This window comes from Centroberyx affinis, unplaced genomic scaffold (assembly GCF_046629955.1).
Source record: "Centroberyx affinis isolate AG114_WGS23_722 - 3 ecotype Tasmania unplaced genomic scaffold, CSIRO-AGI_Caff_v1 ptg000100l_1, whole genome shotgun sequence".
In the NCBI taxonomy this organism is placed as follows: domain Eukaryota; kingdom Metazoa; phylum Chordata; class Actinopteri; order Beryciformes; family Berycidae; genus Centroberyx; species Centroberyx affinis.
The window spans coordinates 389,687-410,267 of NW_027278802.1; the positions used below are offsets into that span (position 1 = coordinate 389,687).

Genomic DNA, 20,581 nt, shown 5'->3' on the forward strand with positions numbered 1-20,581 from the left:
CTTGATAATAAGTTAAGTATCAACATCATCGGACTCTCCAAACAAGTGTGACCCACATTTAACTTGTGAGTACAGAAGGAAAACCTGTAAGCCGTGTCTCAGTGAGCAGTAGCCCGAATGTTAGAGAAGCAGGCTTGTCAAAGGAATGCTGCTGGCTCGAACCCCTGAAGTAGCCGGGGTGTGAGAAGGAACGATGATCTCTGCTTTTGATGTGCCCCTGAGCAAGGCACACAACTCTCAGCTGCTTCTGTTCTCAGGGAGCTCCCAGCTGTTAGTGTGTTTTGAAATGTGTGTGTGTGTGTGAATGCAAAGTAGGGCACTGCTGAGAAAGAGCACCCTAAGCAAACTTCCCAACAACGAATATAAACAAACCTTTTCACGGCTGCAAAATAGATTTACATTTTGTGTTTGACTAGCACATAGTGCCTGGTATCTAGAACTCAGTAAATGTTAGAATGAAAAATGTCTGCATTGGTGTTATTCAACCCACTCACCCCACCCCCACCCCCACCCCACCCCACCCCGCCCCGCCCCACCCCACTCTTTTTCAACACACTCGTTTCTTGTAAGTCAGGTGTCTTACTGTAAACTGTAAGTGGCCCCTGGAACACACCTTGATGGACTGGTTAGAAATTTGATTGACAGCTTCCCTTATCAGAGATGGCCATTGTGTGTGTGATGGCCATTGTGTGTGTGTGTGTGTGTGCGTGTGTGTGTGCGCGCGTGCCTGTGAGTATGTATCTTTGCATGCCAGTTTCCGTGTAAATCTACTTAACACTATTAAATCAATTGGATAAGAATTCATTGGATTCTTAACATTAAATGAACTATCTTTGCCATTTTTCTTCACTGCTGCTTTCCAGTCCCCTCTTTACCAAATTCAATTATTCATATTGCTGCTGAACAGATTTAAATTTGCCATCTTTCCTGCATGGATCTAGAGTTAGGAATCAAAAAGGATTCCTAACTCTAGAGAAAGTTTTCCATGCAGATGTAGGCTAAATGCATTTTAAACACAGATGCACATACCGTCCTAATTTTTCCAACCTGCCATGATAGGTGGCAGGTACAGATTCCAATTCCAGATTTCCTTGCAAAGAATCAAATATTGATTAAAAAAAAATTGAAAAAAAATGAAATGTATTGAAAATTTAAGATAAGTCTGATATTGAATTGATAATTAAGATACGTCTATTAGAGGAAGAGTGGTTAATAATATCAATATTATGCATAATGAAAAACGTTGTCAGTCTAGCTTGGCTCAAGGTTTACAGGTCACATTTACAGGAATCGAAGCGATGGTTTACAGCTGTGAGATACCAACCCATTTCTCTGAAACATGGTGGTTTATCCTGTTCTTTCAGATAGTTTCATTTTGGAATTCAGGAAATTTATATCTGTCATTTATATCTGTCACTCCATCACATGACCGACCATATAAAAGTGCTGTGTGGCTTCACCTGCAGACTAGGCAGCCTCACCACCTCCTGGGCTGAACCCTCTCTGCATCTGCTTCGGAAGACATTACCGTAGACCGATAATAATTGGAAAATTGTTACAAATTCCCATTCAGGTACTTTTGCTCTCTTTCTCTCTCTCTCTACATATATATATATATAAATTTTATGTATATGTATATATATATATATATATATGCATGTTTTTTTTGTTTTTTGTTTTTTTTACTTAAATAGCTTTAGTGATTTCTTCATATTTATGTCAAAACTGTGCTCACACAGAGCCACACATTATATAATGTTATCATAGCAAAGGTTTTGTTGAGTTGCAGATCTGAAGATAAAAAGTTAGCATTAACCCTGCTATTCAGTATTTTAACTTTCAAGCTAAATATCATCATCACTCTCATCACACACAGGCATGAGTTTGACCAATACTGTCAATCGCAATGCCAGGGCCAGTTCCCTATGAATTATAACCATAGACCTAATTTCACTCCACTTAGCACAGTCTGTGTTGTTGTAGTTTGAATGTGTTAGAAATATGATTTTTATATGTGTTCAAAAATTATTGAAGTGAATAGAGGGTTTGGAAAAATAAGAGACTGCAGATTCCTGGGGCAGCTGTGAGAGCAAAAGTGAGTTAATTAAAGTTGGAGGGAAATGTAGATGGAAACTGCAGAAGCAACTCAGTAACTGAAAGTGTCAGCATTACTTTACAAATAAAGTCCTCCATCAACCATCCATTAGAGTGGCATGGTGCTTTTGAGGAACAACCCTGCAAAGCCAAACAAACACATCAAATGACAGTTGTATTGCTTCTACAATTATTCTCTCATTATGCATTTTAATTCTTTATTCTCTCTTCTTATACACTTTATCCCTTTTTATGTTTGTTTTATTTATCTTATCCTGTATTTATCTAATGTTTTATATACCTTGTGTAAAGCACTTTGAATTGCCTATGTGTACAAAATGTGTTATATAAATAAACTTGCCTTGCCTTTTACAGTTCTTGTTACCTGATAATCATGTCATTATCTAAAATGACTAAGTTCCTCAGTTCCTCATCTACTTTCTCTGTTTTCCTCTGAATCTCTCTCTCTCTCTCTCTCTCTCTCTCTCTTGCTCTCTTAGTCCCCAGCCATGCTCTCCTCCTTCACCCCACCCCTCCTCTACCTGAGCCTCCTCCTGTTCCTGTCGTACCAGCCCCCCGTTCTGTCCTGTTGGACTGGGAGCTATAGCCAGTGTGTGTCGGCTCCCTTTGTACCAGGCCACAACTTAGCGGGGGAGGGCTTCGATGTGGTCACCCTGCAGCGCAAAGGGGCCTACGTGGTCGACATGAAGACCTACCTCACCCCGAACCGCACCTGCACTCTCTGCTCCAACCTTCATCAAGGCTCCAGGCAGCAGAAAGTAATATAAATACTGAAGACACAGACAGGGGCTTAGCCACTCCCCGCTAACTGAAACAATGTTACACACAAACAAGCACACATGTGCATCTATACTAAACCTGCCATCCTCATTTTCAGTTGCCAGTGTCTGCAGTGGACTGGCGCTCTTACAGACGCTGTTCCCTTCGTCAGTACAGCAGTGCACACACCTCCATCAGGTAAAATGTGCTGCAGGATTCTAATTACCTAAACATTTATGTTTAGGAGTGCTATCTTACATATATTATGTTGATTATCTGATAATTCTATTTCTGTTCTCTCTTTATTTGTGTATACATGTTTTCAATGAAAGTGATTCAGATGGTTATTTCCTGTGATTGTGTCCCTAGCTCACTGATTAGAACGTACACCTACCAGGACAGCCGTGACTGGAAGGTAGGGAACCAACCACAGCTCTTTCCTCACCCATATCCCTTTATATTTATATTTATATTTATATTTATATAAATATTGTTTTTATGGCATGCCACCATGCTATGCAGGACATTATGGTATCTGTTTGTCTCTGTGTGTAGACAATAACTCAAGAACATTACATGATAGAAACTTCATACTTCATACCTCCTATAGAGTAGATGATCTGGTTAGATTTTAGAGCACCTTGTTGCATAAATTTGCATATTAATGTGTTTTATGATGCATATGAATTACTTGAAACTACTATAACTCCTTAATGCTTTAAGATAGGCGTTTATATTAATACTGCTCATGTGTTATGTGAAGACATGTTGACATTGACATATTTGATAATTAATGCACAAATTTGCTTAATATGACATTAGGATAGCTGGTTATGAGTAATATATTGTGGAGATTATGGCGGGACATTGGGCAACTCAAGTGCTTCTTGTTTTTATTAGGTCGGGCTAGAATGGAAGAAGTTTTTGACTGCCAAACTGGAGGTGGGAGGAACGCGTTCAACGGCGGCTGACTTTGCTACAGCCAGGAGCAGAGAGGACCGCTACACCTTCAGCACCCACAGGGTCAGCTGCAGCCACTACAGGTAGAGTGTCACAACCCCAACTCACCGTAGACTTTTGGATTTTTCAGTGAAGTTTCCATGCACAGATGATTTTTTTGTTTTGTTTAGTTACCGTGTGTCAAGCAGAGCGCCCCTCAGCTCTGAGTTTCGTAAGGATCTGGCCAGCCTTCCTGGGTCCTACACCTCCTCCAGCCGGGCCCAGTACAGACGGCTCATAGATATCTACGGCACACACTATATCCGCCAGGTTAACACACACACACACACACACACCTCTTTTATTTCCTTCTTTCACAGTAGTAAATACCATATTTTTTGTCATAACATCATTATATTTAATTTCAGGTTTACCTTGGGGGGCGATTCAGGAGACTCACAGCTATAAGTACCTGTTTGTCCACATTGAATGGCTTCTCCAGACACCAGGTACATGTAACAAACAGGCCTGCATACAGTACATCTGCACATACACACACACACATGCACATACACACACACGCACACACACACTTACCCTGCCTTTCAACTTCTGTGGGAAATACCGTAATTACAAGTTGAGCGCACATGAAAAACCCAACAAAGCTGTAAATACGACCATTTTGTTATTATTTCAATCAAAAGCACTTGAATGCGTGAAATGTCGTATTTACAACTTCCAGTCTCAGAAGCAGAAGCTTAAAGAGGAGCACTTGAAGGCAACATTATAACACATAACACAAATACCATCTTCTTTCATCTCCTGTCCTCTAGGTTAAGTCCTGCTTGTCGCTGGGTCTCTCTGTAGGCCTGGGGAAGATCACATTACCCACAAGCAGAACGTTTTGCACCAACATACTAGAGAACCGGGACGTCTCCACCCTCTACAGTTCCGGCCTCCACCAACACTTCACAGAAGTGGTAGGGGGCACTGGTTGGGTGGGGGAGCTGTCACTCACCCGTAATGACTCCCTGGGCTACCGCAATTGGCTGAAAACCCTCAAGGACCACCCTGGCATCACTAGGCACTCCCTGAGACCAATGTACGAACTGGTGCCAGACCGGACACAGAAGGCAGGGGTGAAGGCTGCCATCGAGGACTACTTGAGAGAGAACGCCATCTCCCAGCACTCTCCCAGAGAACCGTATTGCGGGAGCTCCGTCCCGAACCTGGCCCCCAACTGCTGCCCCCAAAAGGCCTGGAGGGGCACACTGGTGGTGACCATCATTGAAGCCTGGCAGCTGAAAGGAGATCCATGGGGCAAGACTGAGGCGTGCGTAGAGGCGGGGGGTGGGTCGATGGGCACTGTATGCATGATGTATCAAGCACAAATGTTACTGAGTATTTTGCTTTTCCTTGTTTTTTCCCATTCACAGGTATGCTACGCTGCGCTTCGATTCCATCTACCAGAGGACCCGTATGATCAGGTCAAACTACCCCCACTGGAATGCTCGCTATGATCTGGGCAAGGTGAACACCTATCTTCACGTTACAGATCACTTCAAAAGTCCACAGTTGAGACAAAAAAATGTATCACTTTAATCTCATCATTTGGCTTCATTTATACAGCCAATGACATCAGCTACATGTGGTCTCCCAAAAATAAATAAAAATTAACCCATTTTCTACTAAAAAATACTGTATTTATTGGTTACCTGTTGCATCTTTAACATATACATATATTTTTTTCACATTACATTCTCAAGATGGGATATGCACTCATTTTCTCAATAGTTTGTCTTGACATAGAGAACTGTTTGTTTGTTTGTGTGACGACTCAAACTCAACACTATGAAGGTATATTTTCATGTTATTTTAATTGATTTGTTATGAAGGTGGACACACACCTGGGTCTGACGATCGAGGTGTGGGATGAGGACTGGTACTGGGACGACCTCCTGGGATCGTGTGTGAGGTACCTGAAGCAGGGGACACAGACACACACCTGTTCAACCAAGAGAGGGCGCTTCAAGTTCAGCACCACACTGACCTGCGACCGTCACCTGACAGGAGAAAACTGCAACCAGTACAAGCCATCTCCAGAGTGAGAAATGCATTCTGGGTGATGCCACTCAGTTATTTAGTTTAGGTTCTAATTAAAACCATTTTAAGTACAGTGAACCAATCCGTCACATTGTTACATGCTTGCTACATAGCTTAGAGTAGGATATAAATCAAATGATTATGGGGTTAGACATGTATTTTTCCTACTAAATGATGTAATGCTATTCAACTGTCTCCTTTACATTTATTTAGCATGTTTTATCTGTGCTGGCTATTTGAAGAATTTTCTATTGTGTCATTGTCAAATCCTTGGCATGTCTTCAATAAACTAAAGAGAGAAATCATTGTGTGATCTTTAATGCAAATAAAAAAATGTAATTAAGGTGAACGGTGTCTTCGAATATATAGCTAGATCTACATTTTTAGGGTAAATGACAGCAGCTAAATTGGTTTTACCTCTAGCCTACTCAATGCCAAATGAGCCCGCTGTCTTCGGGCGGCAGTTTCCCTGCATGGCTGACATGGTGGGGTGTAAATGTGAATAAAGCACTAATGAACTGCGCACCCTTTCATGTCTCCATGTGTCCTGTGGTAAAGGTTTCCTGAATACCGCTTATGTGGTGTGTAAAAAATGATCCCCGCCGAGACTACCGGATTCCTTCGTCTCATCTTTTAAAATGCCTCGGTAAATTAAAACGACCCTACGGAACAGCCTAGGGGAGTTTAAAGTTCTCTCTCTCTCTCTCTCTCTCTCTCTCTCTCTCTCACTCTCTCTCTCACTCTCTCTGCCCTGCTTTACATGACACACACACGTGTATCTAATTTAGGTGACTGTGGCGCTGTACCCCTGACAACACTGCGATTTCCGTTAGAAGGAAATGATGGAGAAGGAAAGTTTCTGACGCCTCTCAGCTCGGGACAGTCCGGCGGACAAGCGGAGATCATTTTGTGTGCGCGCTTTGGTTGTTCTCACTATTACGCACGGATAACTCTGAAATCTGTATGGATTTGGAATTAATAGTGGCTCCGACACTGAAATGTCTCAGGATTGGAAATGCAGCTCCACGCCTATCTGTTGCTCTGCATTATCACAACAGGTAAGGAACTCTGTATCACTGGACTCTGTAGTGTTATTGGGCAGATTTGTGAAAGGTTTGGCTGTTCAAGTTGGGGCATTTACTTGGAATTGTTTATCTATCTCATTATCTACTTAAAAAAACAATTCACGAGTTATGGTGGAGCTTCTTTATTGTCAGTATGAAATAGGTTTGGAAGAAGCCAAATTGAATTTCCCTGATGCCAGGCTGAGGCTTGGTTTGTACTGCAACATCACACATAATTCAGAAGATTTCATGCCAAAGTAATGCTCTCTTATGTTACTTATTTCCTCAGGTAAAGTATTGGCCTTGTTGCACCACCAGTGTGGTGGGACTGTCCACCTGGACCAAGAGCCTTCTGGTCACATCAGTCTCACTTTACCAGGGCAACTCACTGACACCGACAGGCTTAGCCCCATAAACCACCAGCCTGACAAAAGCCCGCTGGTCACAGTTTGCACTTGGACGATAGATATTCCACTGGGTCAAACGGTACGTTTAGAGTTGGCATGGTTGGAAAGTGGTTCAAGCATATCGGTGCGCTGTGTTTGGGACCAGGAGGAGCAAGTCCTGGAGACCAGAGGTGCTGCTCTGTTCTCCGGCTGTGACAGAAACAAAGCTGCCCTTACTTGGAGAGGAGCGGGACACTCTTCAAACACAATTCAGCTGTCCTATCATGGTGAGAAACTATTTGTGCTGTTACTTGTTTGCCAATAAAGTTACCCAATTACCCAGTTTTAGTTATTGAGTTAGTAAGGCCCACTAGCCTAGCTTTGCACCCTGATCATGAGGGTCTGATCTAATAGGTGTAATGATATTTGGGTCAGATGGACTTGGTTTACCACTGGGTCCCCAACAAGGGTTCCGGTAGTGTTTATGGCCTATGTTACGTGCAATGTTGGTGTCCATATGAATACAAAAGAGGTGTTATGGTGAGTCCGTTTTTTTGTTTACAGTAGAAGAGGAATGTTATGATACTCTTTGGTTGCACTGGGTGGAACTGGTGGCTGAACAATTGTTCCAACCTCACTGCAAGCTGTAAATCTGTCAGTAGGAAAGTTCTTATCACATTCATTGTGGTGTGTGTGTGTGAGAGAGAGAGAGGGAGAGATGTTATGTTGTTGTGGTTTCCATTCTCTCCTCACCCTGTCTCTCTCTGTCTTTGTGTTTGTTCCTGGTCATCCCAGTTCAGGAAGTTGAGAGGAATTCCTCGGAGCACCACACCAGCCTAGACTCAGACCAAGACCCCTCCACTGCCATACCTTGGTCTCAGACAGGAACCAGCTTTACAAGCAGGGCGCCTGTTGTACCCCAGCAAGGGCAGGAGGCGTTAAGAGGGACAGAAAGGGGCATAGATCACCTCTATGTAGGGCTGGGGTGGAGTTCAGTGCCTCAGTCTGGGTCTGGTCCCTCCCTTCAGGACCAGGGGCTGCTGCACCCCCCCTCTCCCCAGGCAGGGCTCACCATGGCTGGGACAGCAGATAGGGAAACTCCCCCTCTTCCTCAGGAAGAACCAGACAATGGAGCGGATACGTCTGGGGCTGCTCACATCACTGAGGGTCACATGTCACATTTTCGCACACAACACACACTGATTACGGACACGCTGACTCCCACATCACACACACTGAGCACAGAAACATACTCTCACACGCCACATACATTACACAGAGACACACACCCTCAAACCCAGAGGACACACGCACTGACTGATGCAGCGGTCGGTAGCTCCAACATGGTGCTTGGCACAGACACACACAGATATACAGAAATTCACCCATCTAAACACACAGACACGCATACAGCCACACACACACCGCAAACTGACCCCACTGAATCCAGCTCCGGTGCCCTGCCTCTCACCCCTTCTCCCCCACAGCCGTCGTCTTTCCTGAGGTCTTGGGCGACTGGTACCATCCTAATCCCACATGCTGGGCCTGTGGATGGGGGTCCTGGAATGAAACAACCGCATGCCTGGAGGAGCCAGCGGAGCACAGATAGACTTCACGCCGGCCTTGCCACAGCGGTCACCTCTGACCCTTTAAAGTCACCCAGCGAACCACAGTGGAATGACTCAAGCAGCGCACACACTGATACTGGAGCCAATGCGTCATCGCCATCATCCTCTCCCAGTAGGACTAATCGATCATCTTCCACCCACAGTACAGAGCGGGACACTTCTGTTGTAACTGGAGTGGAAGTGTCATCTTATCCAGACGCTAGACGAACTGATTCATTTGTATCTGCTGCATCGGACATTACCAGTCAACCTGCTGCATTTGGGTCCTTTGAAAACACAGAGATGCTTCACACTGTCACTCCCAACCCCGGTCCGGCTGCCACACAGATCCAAACAAACTCTCCGCAAAGACAACACACAGACAGTCTCACACACTCCCTTCCTTCTTACACATTCTCCCCATACACACAGACGAGCAACAAAGCGACACACACGCCAAGAAATGTCATTAATACATACACTCCCTCAAACACCTTTAGCCCTAATGAGTCCCCTACCTCCTCTGCCTCCGAAAGCAGCCGTGACATCACCAAAGACGATGGCTGGACTTCAGGTTACAGAGGCTCTCCTCCCTCACCCACAGCACCACTCATGCTGCGGGATTTAGTCCTGGACTCAACTGTCACCACAACCAGAAATTTTAATAATGACACGAGAGGGGAAGAGCCTTTGCAGGGGACGGGGACTGACACAGAAACTTACACACTGCGTCCCACTCCTGCACTCTCACATGAGGTCTCGCATACACACGCATCCTTAGCAGTTACTTCACCGACTCATGCTCCTTCTTTGCCATCAACAGTCTCACATGGCGACGCATCCACACCCTCATCTATAGCTTTATACCCGCTCCAAACACAAAGTACCTTGCCGGGTAGTTTACACACCACTCACACACCCTTGCCTTTGACTTCTTCTTCTACCACTGAGTCCCCTACACACACACTCCTCACTCAACGCAAAACTGTACCTACACCCTCGCAAACACTAACACTAAAATCTTTATCTACACACACACCTCAAACATATAAACCCCTGCCATTGCCCTCTTCTACTACACATAAACAGCTCCATGACTATATTACCACCACACACACTGCACTGCCCTCACACACAACTACAAACACAGAATCTGGACATGGAGCTGGAGGGGGAGGAGCAGAGGAAGAGGATGAGCACTTCATCATATCAATAGCCCCTTCGCAGTTGTCTCCGACTCCCAGTGGCCCAACCACACACTCTGTCACAGCTGGATCACCACAGCAACCCCCGTCCTGGACTGACCCGTATCCCAGCCAGGAAAGCAGTTTGGCGCACACAACGTCTGCATCACCCCCCTCACCTGCCTGGAGCTCCACAACTACTCAGACACCGAAGTTCTACATCGTACCAGACCAGCCTGCAACCATCAGAGGTACTGTATATATGTGTGTGTGTTTATGTAATTATCCAGATTGCAGGCATATAGTAACAGACTAATTTGCTTGTTCACTCCAGTGGAGTCCATTGAGCTGCTGCTGCAGATCATTGTAGAAGAGTCCAGCTCTGCTTCAACTGCTGGTCTGGAGGAAGACACTGCTGCCTGGGTGGGAGAAGATACACACACACACACACACACACACACACACACACACACACACACACACACACACACACACACACACACACACACATTATTAAAGTTTCAAACTTTCATTCAGTGTTGTCACTCCTCTTTTCTTTCAGGTGGAGCCATACCTACTGAAAGCTCCAGGGTTCAACAGGCTGCTGGGAGTCTGGAGCAGGTGAGGTGGAGTAGAGAGATGGAGAGAGGAAGATATACTGTATAAATCGTGAGGTTATAGTAGGTTGGAGGCATGGAGAGAAAGATAAAGAGAGAGGATTGCTCTGAGAGAGGTAGAGAAAGTAACAGTCTACTCTTCTGCTGTTGTTGCAGTGGCCTTGCAGTGCAGAGTCTGCTGGAGTTCAGAACCAGAGAGGCTCTGGACTGGCTGGGCATCACAGGACCTGCATCACTGCTGGAACGAACAGGATTGGCTCGGGCTGTTCGCGAGGGGAGGAGCTTCAGATCGTCCAAGATCACCAACATCACAGTGGGAGGTGAGCCTGCATTCAGGGGTCTCACTGTCTGAAGAGGTCTTAATATAATGTCATTGTAGGAACAAATCAGACCAGAACCAAACAGTATTTGCAAATCATTTTTAGTGTTTGTTTTGACTTTCTCAGGGTGCCAGTTGGGTGGGGCTTAGTGTATCAGGACAATTGAGTTATAGTGCTGGGTAAATGGTCAGCCGCAGTCACGTTTACATGGAGAATTCCATTCTTAACACGGTTACTTAATTAGCTCTCACTTTAGGTTGACACATGTAAACATCATAACTCAGTTAGAATAACTTGGTTTAGATCACAATCCAATTATGAGAAATCTGGTTAAGATGCCTGGCTTACTCCAATATTGAGCAGGTTAATGAGGCATGTAATCATCTTACTCCTTTCACTTTTGGTTTTCCCCGTCTGCAAAAATTGCACAGTGTTATGGGTACTTATTGATGTCAACAAGAACACATGCAAGCACTATTATTATTGCTATAAGGATCATCATTTATTTTCTCTGTATTAGAAGTAACTTCAGTTAAAGAGGGAAGGAGTAGCTGGCAGCTGCACCTTTTTAGAGTTGTTTGCATGGCTGACTGTTTTAACGTACACATGCACACACTCACACGTGTCCCCTCCAGGTCTGCAGGGGGGTGTGTGTGACTGGTTGCTGCAGTGTCCAGCAGGCTACGAGTGTGTGTCCCAGCCTGCCACTGCAAACCACAGCTGTTCCTCTGACTGCCACTCTGACTACTGCCACCACCACGGCATCTGCACGCACCATCCAGGCCAGCTTCCAGTTTGCCGGTGAGAAAACGCACACACGCACGCACTCACGCAGGCACACGCACACACACACACACACACACACACACATGTTTTGTTTCTCTCCATCCATCCAAGCAAAGTTTGTTTATGAGAGTGTACACTACCAGTCAAAAGTTTGGACACACCTGATTGAATGTAGCTACTATGTTTTTTGTGATCTTAAAGCCATTTTGATCTATAGACTTATGCTTAAATGCTTGGAATTAGTTTTTTAGATAAATATAAATAGTGAAGTTGATGCCTATGTATGAATTTCTTTCCAAAGCCTTTGCCTTTCCATCAAGGCAAAGGGTGACTGCTTTAAAGAATCTAACATATAAGATCGTTTTGATTTGTTTAACACTTTTTGGTCACTGCATAATTCCATTTGTGTTATTTCATAGGTTTACTATTATTCTAAAATGTGGAAAATTGTAAAAAAAAAAATAAAGAAAAATGTGTTTTTGACTGGTAGTATATGTTTGCGTGTGTCAGCTGCCTTGTAGGAGAGGACTTCTGGTACATGGGTCAGAGGTGTGACGTGAAGATGACGCGAGCGCGGCTGGCGGGGGCGTGTCTCGCCATCTTACTCATCATGGTGACTGTAATTGCCATTCTGGCACTTGTGGCGGTGCGACGCTACCGGGCCATGCTGATCCAGGCCAAAGTGGACCAGACTCGGAGCAGGTATACACACCCACTCACTCACATACACATATATAATCACAGCACGCACACAGTGTACAATACAAAACACTGGGACATTCACATGATTAGAAGTCAAGAGGGCTGGGGTGGATCCAGTAAAAACATTATGTAGAGCGTGAATGAGAGATTATAGGGTGTTTGTGTCAGGGCGTGTGGGTGAGGATTCCCATGGGCTACTGGGTGGGCCTTAAGTATACAATAACAGAACAAACACACACACACACACACACACATACACATACACGGACATCACTGAATCTCCGACTCATCTCACACAGCCCACAGAAAAAGGCATTTGAATGAACGTGACACCAGAACTGGAAGGATTCATTTGATTTATATGGTAATAACACTTCCAGACTGCTGAGGAGAGATCAGATGTTTTGAGAAGATGGAAGGGAGAGAGGAGGAAATACAAAAACACTGTGACTGTAACGACTACACATGATAATTGTAGTTACAGTAATCTCCACTAGGTGTCATAGTCTGGCTGCTGAACTGCATAGATGCAAGCTATGCAGTAGACATGAAGTAAATGGTGAGACATTAGTCTTAAAGCTGTACTAGGAAAGATTTTTATGTAAAAACACACCTTAGTCTTGTCAGTCAAAGTCACATAGTGGGGTTTGAACAGAGAAGAGCGTCCCATCCACCTTAACTGAGACGCCGTCGGTTCTAAATTCTGTTGTTTGGTATGGACACTGCTCAGCAAACTTCTCCGCCTGAATCAAAACTTCAGTGTGAAATACAAACTGTCCTAAACAGCAGCAAGCGAGCGCTCCGTCCAGAGAAAGCAGGACTCACCGTTAGATCTTTTGCCTCCATGCTCTTGGTATCTTTTGATGTGAAGCATTCACAGATCGGCAGCCACTATGTGCAGTTTACTGATGTCACGTTACATGATTAGTTAATAATTAGTTAATAAATACTTGGCATTGAAGTTCAAACCATTACCTCTCGCTCCCAACTGCCAACATGCAAAGTTTTCTAGTGCAACTTTTAACTCTAGTGAGACATTAAAGTCTAATTATAATTAAACTTAGTGTAGATGGAAAACTTAACGAGTCCTAGCTCTGAATAAGATAGCCACCAAGCAACAACTACTCTTACTTATTATTATAATGATTGATGGCATAAAATTAAAAAAATATATATGGTAAATTTATATTTTTAACTTAAGTCCTTGGGTGATAAAACAACACTTATACATACTATATCCAAAATGGATTTAAATGGAAATGAAATGAACTCATAGACATCAACAAAATCAGAGCCAACAGCGTGTGTGTCTGTGTTTGTGTGTACATGTTTGTGTGTGTGCTTGTTTGTGTGTGTGTATGTGTGTGTGTGTGTGTGCAGCTATCGCAGGTTCAACCATTTTGATGAGTTATCAGGCCGGTTCTGGTTGCGTTCATGGGCCGGATCGGCAGACTCTCTGGATAACCCTGCCTTCACACGCTCGGACGAGTTACTACACCTGCGGGCGCTTGACCGCCCCTGCTGTTACCATGACGACACGTTGTCACTGGCTTCCACTTGCCCCAGCCACGGAACACACATCAACACAGTCTACCCCCACAGGTACACACACATCAGCATTCAACATGAGCTGAACATGAGGTGTTAATAAGTCGGGTGATCATACAGGGGGAAATTCTATTCTATCAATTCTATCTTCTATTACAAAAACCAAGGATATGATCGTTGACCTTAGAAAGTCATCACCCAGCCCCACTTCAACGGCCATTAAAGGCTCTGATATTGAACTGGTGGAAAACTACAAATATCTCGGCACTGTTATTGACAGAAAGCTGTGTTTTGAACCCAATGCGGATGGTATTTTTTTAAAAAGTACAACAGCGTCTTTTCTTTTTCAGGAAAATCAATTGTTTTAATGTTTGCAATACCATGATGACTATTTTTTATCAGAGTTTTATTGAATCTATCTTAACTTTCTGCATTGTGGCATGGTATGGCAATCTCAACCTGTCAAACTGGAAGATACTTAATAGCCTTACCAGAGTAGCAAGCAAAATTATTGGCGTGAGTCAGGCCCAGCTCACTGACATTTATCATACGGGTTCTTGGGAAGACATTCTGGACTGTTCTGATCACCCCCTACATGGGGAATTTATGTTGTTGCCATCAGGCCGCCGTTTTAGGGTGCCAGGTGGAAGGACTAAGAGAATCAAGGCATCTTTGTTTCTGCTGAACTAGTACTAGAATTAGTCTGCTGAACTCCAAATAATCATTGAACTATAGGGACTATGGTGATATGGAGATTCCTTTTACACTAGCTTAAACTTATTGTTTTGATCTTTATTGTACAATGGTACTTGTGAGGAGCCCCTCTGTCACGATCTTGTATTGTGTTGCATTGTTTGTGTTGTTGTGTTTTGTTTTGTTGTGTGTGATTGATGTTGTGGACCACTTGGTTTACCATGGCTGCAAACCCAATTTCCCTTAGTGGGACAGTTGAGTTGAGTTGAGTTGAGTTATCTATCTATCTATCTATCTATCTATCCATCTCTATTTCACTCTAGTCATCTAGCTACCTATAGATTCAATTAGAAAAAACATAAATGTCTTCATTGAGGCAATTGTTTTTGCAGCTTAAAAACACATATATTTATAGTATATTTATAGTTATAGCACAGAAGTTATTTCATCATGCATGCAGCCTCAGAGTTAAATAAATATCTGCATATGCATACACTCATACATACATACATACAAAGACATACAAAGATACCACCTCTCCACCATGTAACCCATAACAGAATCCTTTGCTGCCTTTATTTGCCTGCTATTGAATTAAACAGACGTCTGTATATTCCCTGTAGCTCCCAGTATGGCTGGAGGGGCAGTGAGATGAGTGTGGGGGACTGTGTGCTGGACTCAGGCAAGGCCAGTGACCTGTCTGTCTGCAGCTGGCCAGTGGAGCCCATCCAGTGGACACCCTTCCCCCTCCTGCAACAACTGGCCTCACACAGGACACCCACAGTGAGTGTGTGTGTGAGAGAGAGAGAGAGAGAGAGGGTGAGAGAGAATAGAGAGAGCTCTTAAAAACATAAAAGTCAATCAAATTATCAAAGATTGCAAGAATAATTATTTGAAACATTGGGACACTGAACCTAAAACTCAAAGTAAATTAGAATGTTATCGGACCCTAAAAAGTGAATATGAATTGGAAGGATATCTCTTGACTGTCAGAGATAAAAAGCAGAGACAGATCCTGACCAGGTACAGACTCAGTGACCATAGAGAGGGGAAGGCACAAGAAAACCTGGCTCCCAAAGGAAGAAAGAATCTGTGGTCACTGCAGGACAGGTGAGGTCGAGACAGAGGTGCAGTTTCTTCTTCACTGTAAAAAATATGAAGGTGTAAGGACATATTTTGACCTATTAAAAAGGTAACGGAAAGACTGCAAAAATAGCAGCAAAATGTGTTGAGTTGCCACAGCCTGAGGGACAGCAGCTAACTGTCCTCTTAAGACTCTGTCCATATAGTTCTATATATAGTTCTCTACAGAGAGAGAGAATCTGTTGTCTCTGTGTTTGTGCGTCTTGCTCTTCCTGATGTCTGTCCTACTGTATATCATTCTGTTCTATGGTTGATTGTTGATCAGTTAGATCTAGTTAGGCTCGCTCTCTGTGAAGTCCTTTGAGACTTGCATGTGATAAAGGGCTATATAGATAAACAAACTTGAACTTGTCTATCTGTTCTTGATTATTTGTTGTTCCCCTGTGAATCCAGGTGAGGGCATCGAGGCCACGGTCCTACTGTGAAGGCATGGAGCTAGTAGACCTGGGGAAGAGTTGGACTGCTTAAAACACACACACACACACACACACACATACACAGAACTCATTTTTTGCAGCTCAATTTTGTAACTCATTTTTGCATTCTAGGGGTCAAATGTCTTGGACCTTGTTTTGTAAATAAAAATTGTGAAAAAGGTTTCCATTGGTTATTTTCCATTTTGATTTCTGGAGGAAAAATCAAATACACGCGCTCAACTCACAACAATACCATGACAACTGGGTGCTGGATCCTTAAAGTAGTAGATAATCAAAAGGAAACTAGGACAGCACTCCAAATTGACTTTTTATTTGCCACACGGACGTTTCGGGCAAGACGCCCTTCTTCAGCGTGTGTATTGGCAATTTCACAATCAGACACAGGTGGGGTTAATTATAGGTGTCCACAACTGGCACAACAGGGGCACGTTCAAGGAGCCGTTTTGCTACGTTGCAAAACGTTTTCCGGCTGAACGATATGTTTGCTCATAAAACCTTCATGCTTTCAACGTGCTACCGTTTCCTTTTAAACTTCCTGTTTGCTACGTTTTGGGGCAATTGAACGTGCTCCAGGTCTATCGCAGCAAGGGGTGGTCACAATCACATGATGTAGGTTACTCAAACATGAAACAATTTATACCAAAAAAATGTTTATACAAAAAATAGAAGATAAAAAACAAAAGATAAAACAAACAAAAAACACAAATAGCGTTCACTTCATAAAAAACAAACAAATGAAATTTCCTCATTCAACCCATTGGGAATGAGGGTACCAAGGGAGTGTATCCAATACGCCTCCCTCTGAAGAAGGATTCTGTCCCTGTTGCCACCTCTCCGTGGCATATTCACCTCTCAATGCCCATATAATGTAGTTCACTCAAGCTGTGGTTATGACTATTGAAATGCCTAGCCACCAATGATTTATCATCATGATTACGAATAGAACACTTATGTTCACAGATCCTGGTTTTTAACTCTCGTTTTGTTTTCCCAACATAATATAAATTATATGGGCATTTTAACAGGTAAACCACATATCTAGTGTTACATGTAATTCTGCCTCTAACCTTGATGTCAACACCAGACTTCGGATGGGTGAATTGATTACCCTTAATCATAGAGTAACAATGTATACAATTCTGACAAGGAAAATTTCCACTAGGGATCTGTGACAGAAAGTGAGTGGGCCTCTTAGGCAAATCTGACTTCACTAGGAGATCACGTAAATTGGAAGACCTCTTGTAGAAATATCTAGGCGGAGTTTGAAATGCACTTGCAATCAGAGAGTCACTTTCCAATATGTGCCAATATCTACTCACTACTTGTTTAACTGACTTAGATATAGGACTATAGGTAGACACAAATGCAAGACCCTGAGAAGAGGTATCTCTGGAACTAGGTTTGAGTAAATCAGATCGCTGAACTTGGCGTACCTTATTAAGATGATTGTCTAGTAATGCATCCCCATATCCCCTCACTTTAAAACTATCACAAAGATCTTTAGCATGTGACTCAAAAGAATCATCAGAATTACAAATGCGTTTAATCCTCAGTAATTGACTATACAGTAGACTTCTTTTTAATGCTGGTGAATGATAACTGCTAAATTGTAGAAAAGTATTTCTATCAGTTTCCTTTCTATATACTTCAGTATGTAAAGAAGTTCCCACTTTTTTCACCAAAACATCCAAAAAAGAAATACTTTCCAGATCATAACACAATGTGAATTTGATGGATTCCTTTCTTGAATTCATGAAAGTATAGAATTCCTTTAATTCTTTAGCATTACCACTCCAGATAAAAAATAAATCATCTATATACCTTCAATAACTTTTAATAAACTTAGAATAGGGATTGTGATTGTAAATAAATCTAACTCAAATTTCCCCATAGCCCATAGCTGAGCCCCGATGTTGGAGATAGTATTGATCTTGAAACTTGAAATAATTCTTTGTTAATACTTCCTTTGTTAAAGATAACAAAAACTCAGTGGAAGGATGCGATTCAGTTCTTTGATTCAAAAAATAGTTCATGGCTTCTAGCCCATCTTTGTGAGGTATACTGGGGTACAAGCTAGAGACATCCATAGGACATAGAAGATCATTAGAGTCCACATGACAGTCTTTCAACTTGTTCAAAAAGTCTGTAGTGTCTCTGAGATACGAGGGCAATACATATACCAAGTCTTTAATATGAGAGTCAACATACTGAGAGAGTGGCTCTGTGAGAGATCCATTTCCAGATACGATCGGTCGACCTGGAGGATGTGACAAGTCTTTATGGATTTTAGGAAGAGTGTATATAACAGGTCGTATCAGGTTGTCTTGAACCATGTATTTATATTCATCCTCACAGATTTGTCCCTCTCGTAAGCCCCGTTTCAAGACGGTCTTGATTTCATCCCCAAACTTTAAAGTAGGGTATGAGTGTAGATTTCTGGAGGAAACAATCTACTTCTGATGTATACACTCTGATGGAAAGTTCATGGGCTCTGAATATAGATGCTGTCTAGTTGAAAGTCTACTTGAAATGGTCAGGATGACATTTCCAGGCATTGCTCTGTAGCAGTGTTTCTTAATCTATGGGGCCTTAAATGACAAGACTTTTTCTTTTGGGTCTTTTTAATGACAACAGCACAAGTATACCTTAATGAATTTAAGTCTCACTCTGGGAGGATAAATGTATTCTATTTTTGGCATCAGGGATTAAAAGGGTAACACCACACTTCTATAGTGCTTGTGCATTTAAAATACTAATATAATATATTTTGTACACTCATAGACCATTGCTTGGAGAAATAATTATCCGCTGATATTACATTCAAAGAATCTGAGCCACATTTTCTCCCGCTCTCATTCTCTCTCTCAAACACACACACACACACGCCACACCTCTCAATGCCGTGTATGAAACTCAGTTGGAATGTGATGCCATAAATGACTGGGAAATACTGCTACAGAGTGAAACACAAATAATGCATTCCTATAATTGTCAGTGTCCTGGGAATACGGAAATGAATGATCGAGGAGAGAAACAGCAAATGAAAAAATGTGGGAGATAAAAGAAGAGAGAGAATGTGTGTTTAAGAGAAAGAGGGCAAGAGAGGGAGGGAGACAGGAGATGGAGAGAGAGAGGGATGAGTGAGAAGCAGACAGAAGCTACCTGGTAGCTTCTTCCATATACGGTCTTAGTCAGAGCTGAGAGCCAGGCCTGTGAGTTTCTCTCAGTGTGTGAGAGAGCAACGCAGGGAGGCAGTGTGTGTGTGTGTGTGTGTGTGTGTGTGTGTGTTTATGCCGCGTGCATGTAAAATGACCAATGTTGGGTAAAAGTGTTGGGAGGAAACATTGAGAAATTAGAGTGAGTGAGTGCCGTTGCAAGCTTATCTGAAACTGTTACCTCGCTCTCCTCATCTTGTTCCCACCCTCTCTCTCTCTCTTTGAACATGAATATTTGCCTCTTGGTGGATTATATGGAAATCTAACAAGCTGAAAAGTGACATGCTAAAACGGCATGCACAGTCACACACACACACACACCCTTAAAAAGGGAGATTCATTCATTTCCTCAGACCGGTCACATGACCTGAGCAGTGCATTCTTCCCCCCATGTGACGCTCTCCAATATCTCCTTATATGGACGTCATCCAAAGGAACTCTTAAAGGGATGGTTGTCCTGCCCTGGGTCTATACTTGGTGTGTGTGTATGTGTGTGTGAGTGAGTGTGTGTGTGTGTGTGTGTGTGTGTGTGTACGTGCCTACGCCTGTCTAGGGCAGATGACAGTCTGGACAGCCAATTCCCTGATCAAGCTCATCCACCCCCTCTATGGTGTCCTTAGCTGCTCTCTTACAACATACCTGATGACATAAGTGTGTGTAAGTATCTGTGTGGTCACTTCCTGCATGCAGCTGCAGAAGTGAGGCTTTGTGAAACCTACTTCCTGTCACTTTTGGTGAGCTGGCTCCGTATATCCTTATTAGGAACACATACAGCCAGTGGGAATTCCTAGTGTAAGTTTATGGGTCTTTGTCCAGTGCCCTTATTGAGCTAAAACAGCACCCTAACACACCCACTTAATCTCTAGTCAAGTTATAATACGAGCATTGCACAAGGAATTCAGAGTCTGTTGTTATGGAAAAATACGCCACACCTTCACAGGTATTTGAGGTGTGGTGGCATGT

General features: G+C 43.1%; 3 protein-coding genes across 4 annotated transcripts; all 3 read left to right on the plus strand.

Annotated features, from left to right (window-relative positions):
• Positions 1 to 1,480: 1,480 nt before the first annotated feature.
• On the plus strand, positions 1,481 to 6,390 carry LOC139647256 (perforin-1-like). The gene is made up of 10 exons (XM_071523118.1): positions 1,481 to 1,573; positions 2,595 to 2,873; positions 2,993 to 3,072; positions 3,244 to 3,289; positions 3,775 to 3,917; positions 4,005 to 4,143; positions 4,242 to 4,322; positions 4,647 to 5,146; positions 5,250 to 5,343; positions 5,709 to 6,390. The coding sequence occupies exons 2-10, from the start codon at positions 2,604 to 2,606 to the stop codon at positions 5,919 to 5,921; spliced, it is 1,566 nt and encodes a 521-aa protein (XP_071379219.1). The 5' UTR covers positions 1,481 to 1,573; positions 2,595 to 2,603; the 3' UTR covers positions 5,922 to 6,390.
• A 452-nt stretch (positions 6,391 to 6,842) lies between these two features.
• On the plus strand, positions 6,843 to 8,975 carry LOC139647447 (uncharacterized). Its single transcript, XM_071523346.1, has 4 exons — positions 6,843 to 6,974; positions 7,270 to 7,653; positions 8,162 to 8,533; positions 8,854 to 8,975. Exons 1-4 carry the CDS (start codon positions 6,932 to 6,934, stop codon positions 8,973 to 8,975), a joined length of 921 nt encoding a protein of 306 aa, XP_071379447.1. The 5' UTR covers positions 6,843 to 6,931.
• Positions 8,976 to 9,142: 167 nt separating this feature from the next.
• LOC139647486 (mucin-12) lies at positions 9,143 to 16,527 on the plus strand. 2 transcript variants are annotated; one of them, XM_071523387.1, is made up of 9 exons: positions 9,143 to 10,408; positions 10,492 to 10,580; positions 10,720 to 10,778; positions 10,931 to 11,094; positions 11,730 to 11,895; positions 12,391 to 12,582; positions 13,963 to 14,184; positions 15,426 to 15,606; positions 16,360 to 16,527. In XM_071523387.1, the coding sequence occupies exons 1-9, from the start codon at positions 9,277 to 9,279 to the stop codon at positions 16,432 to 16,434; spliced, it is 2,280 nt and encodes a 759-aa protein (XP_071379488.1). In that variant the 5' UTR covers positions 9,143 to 9,276; the 3' UTR covers positions 16,435 to 16,527. The 2 variants fall into 2 exon arrangements, with proteins under 2 accessions (XP_071379488.1, XP_071379495.1); XM_071523394.1 differs by having other exon boundaries at positions 15,447 to 15,606.
• Positions 16,528 to 20,581: the final 4,054 nt, after the last annotated feature.

Excerpts from the sequence above, each read along its gene's own strand:
- LOC139647447 (XM_071523346.1), top strand. The coding sequence starts at position 6,932 with ATGCAGCTCCACGCCTATCTGTTGCTCTGCATTATCACAACAG. Across the intron at positions 7,654-8,161 it reads AATTCAGCTGTCCTATCATG|TTCAGGAAGTTGAGAGGAAT; the intron begins GTGAGAAACTAT and ends TGGTCATCCCAG. Across the intron at positions 8,534-8,853 it reads GGCTGCTCACATCACTGAGG|CCGTCGTCTTTCCTGAGGTC; the intron begins GTCACATGTCAC and ends TCTCCCCCACAG.
- LOC139647486 (XM_071523387.1), top strand. The coding sequence starts at position 9,277 with ATGCTTCACACTGTCACTCCCAACCCCGGTCCGGCTGCCACACAGATC. Across the intron at positions 10,409-10,491 it reads CCAGCCTGCAACCATCAGAG|TGGAGTCCATTGAGCTGCTG; the intron begins GTACTGTATATA and ends TGTTCACTCCAG. Across the intron at positions 11,095-11,729 it reads CACCAACATCACAGTGGGAG|GTCTGCAGGGGGGTGTGTGT; the intron begins GTGAGCCTGCAT and ends TGTCCCCTCCAG.
- LOC139647256 (XM_071523118.1), top strand. The coding sequence starts at position 2,604 with ATGCTCTCCTCCTTCACCCCACCCCTCCTCTACCTGAGCCTCCTCCTG. Across the intron at positions 3,918-4,004 it reads GTCAGCTGCAGCCACTACAG|TTACCGTGTGTCAAGCAGAG; the intron begins GTAGAGTGTCAC and ends TGTTTTGTTTAG. Across the intron at positions 5,147-5,249 it reads CCATGGGGCAAGACTGAGGC|GTATGCTACGCTGCGCTTCG; the intron begins GTGCGTAGAGGC and ends TCCCATTCACAG.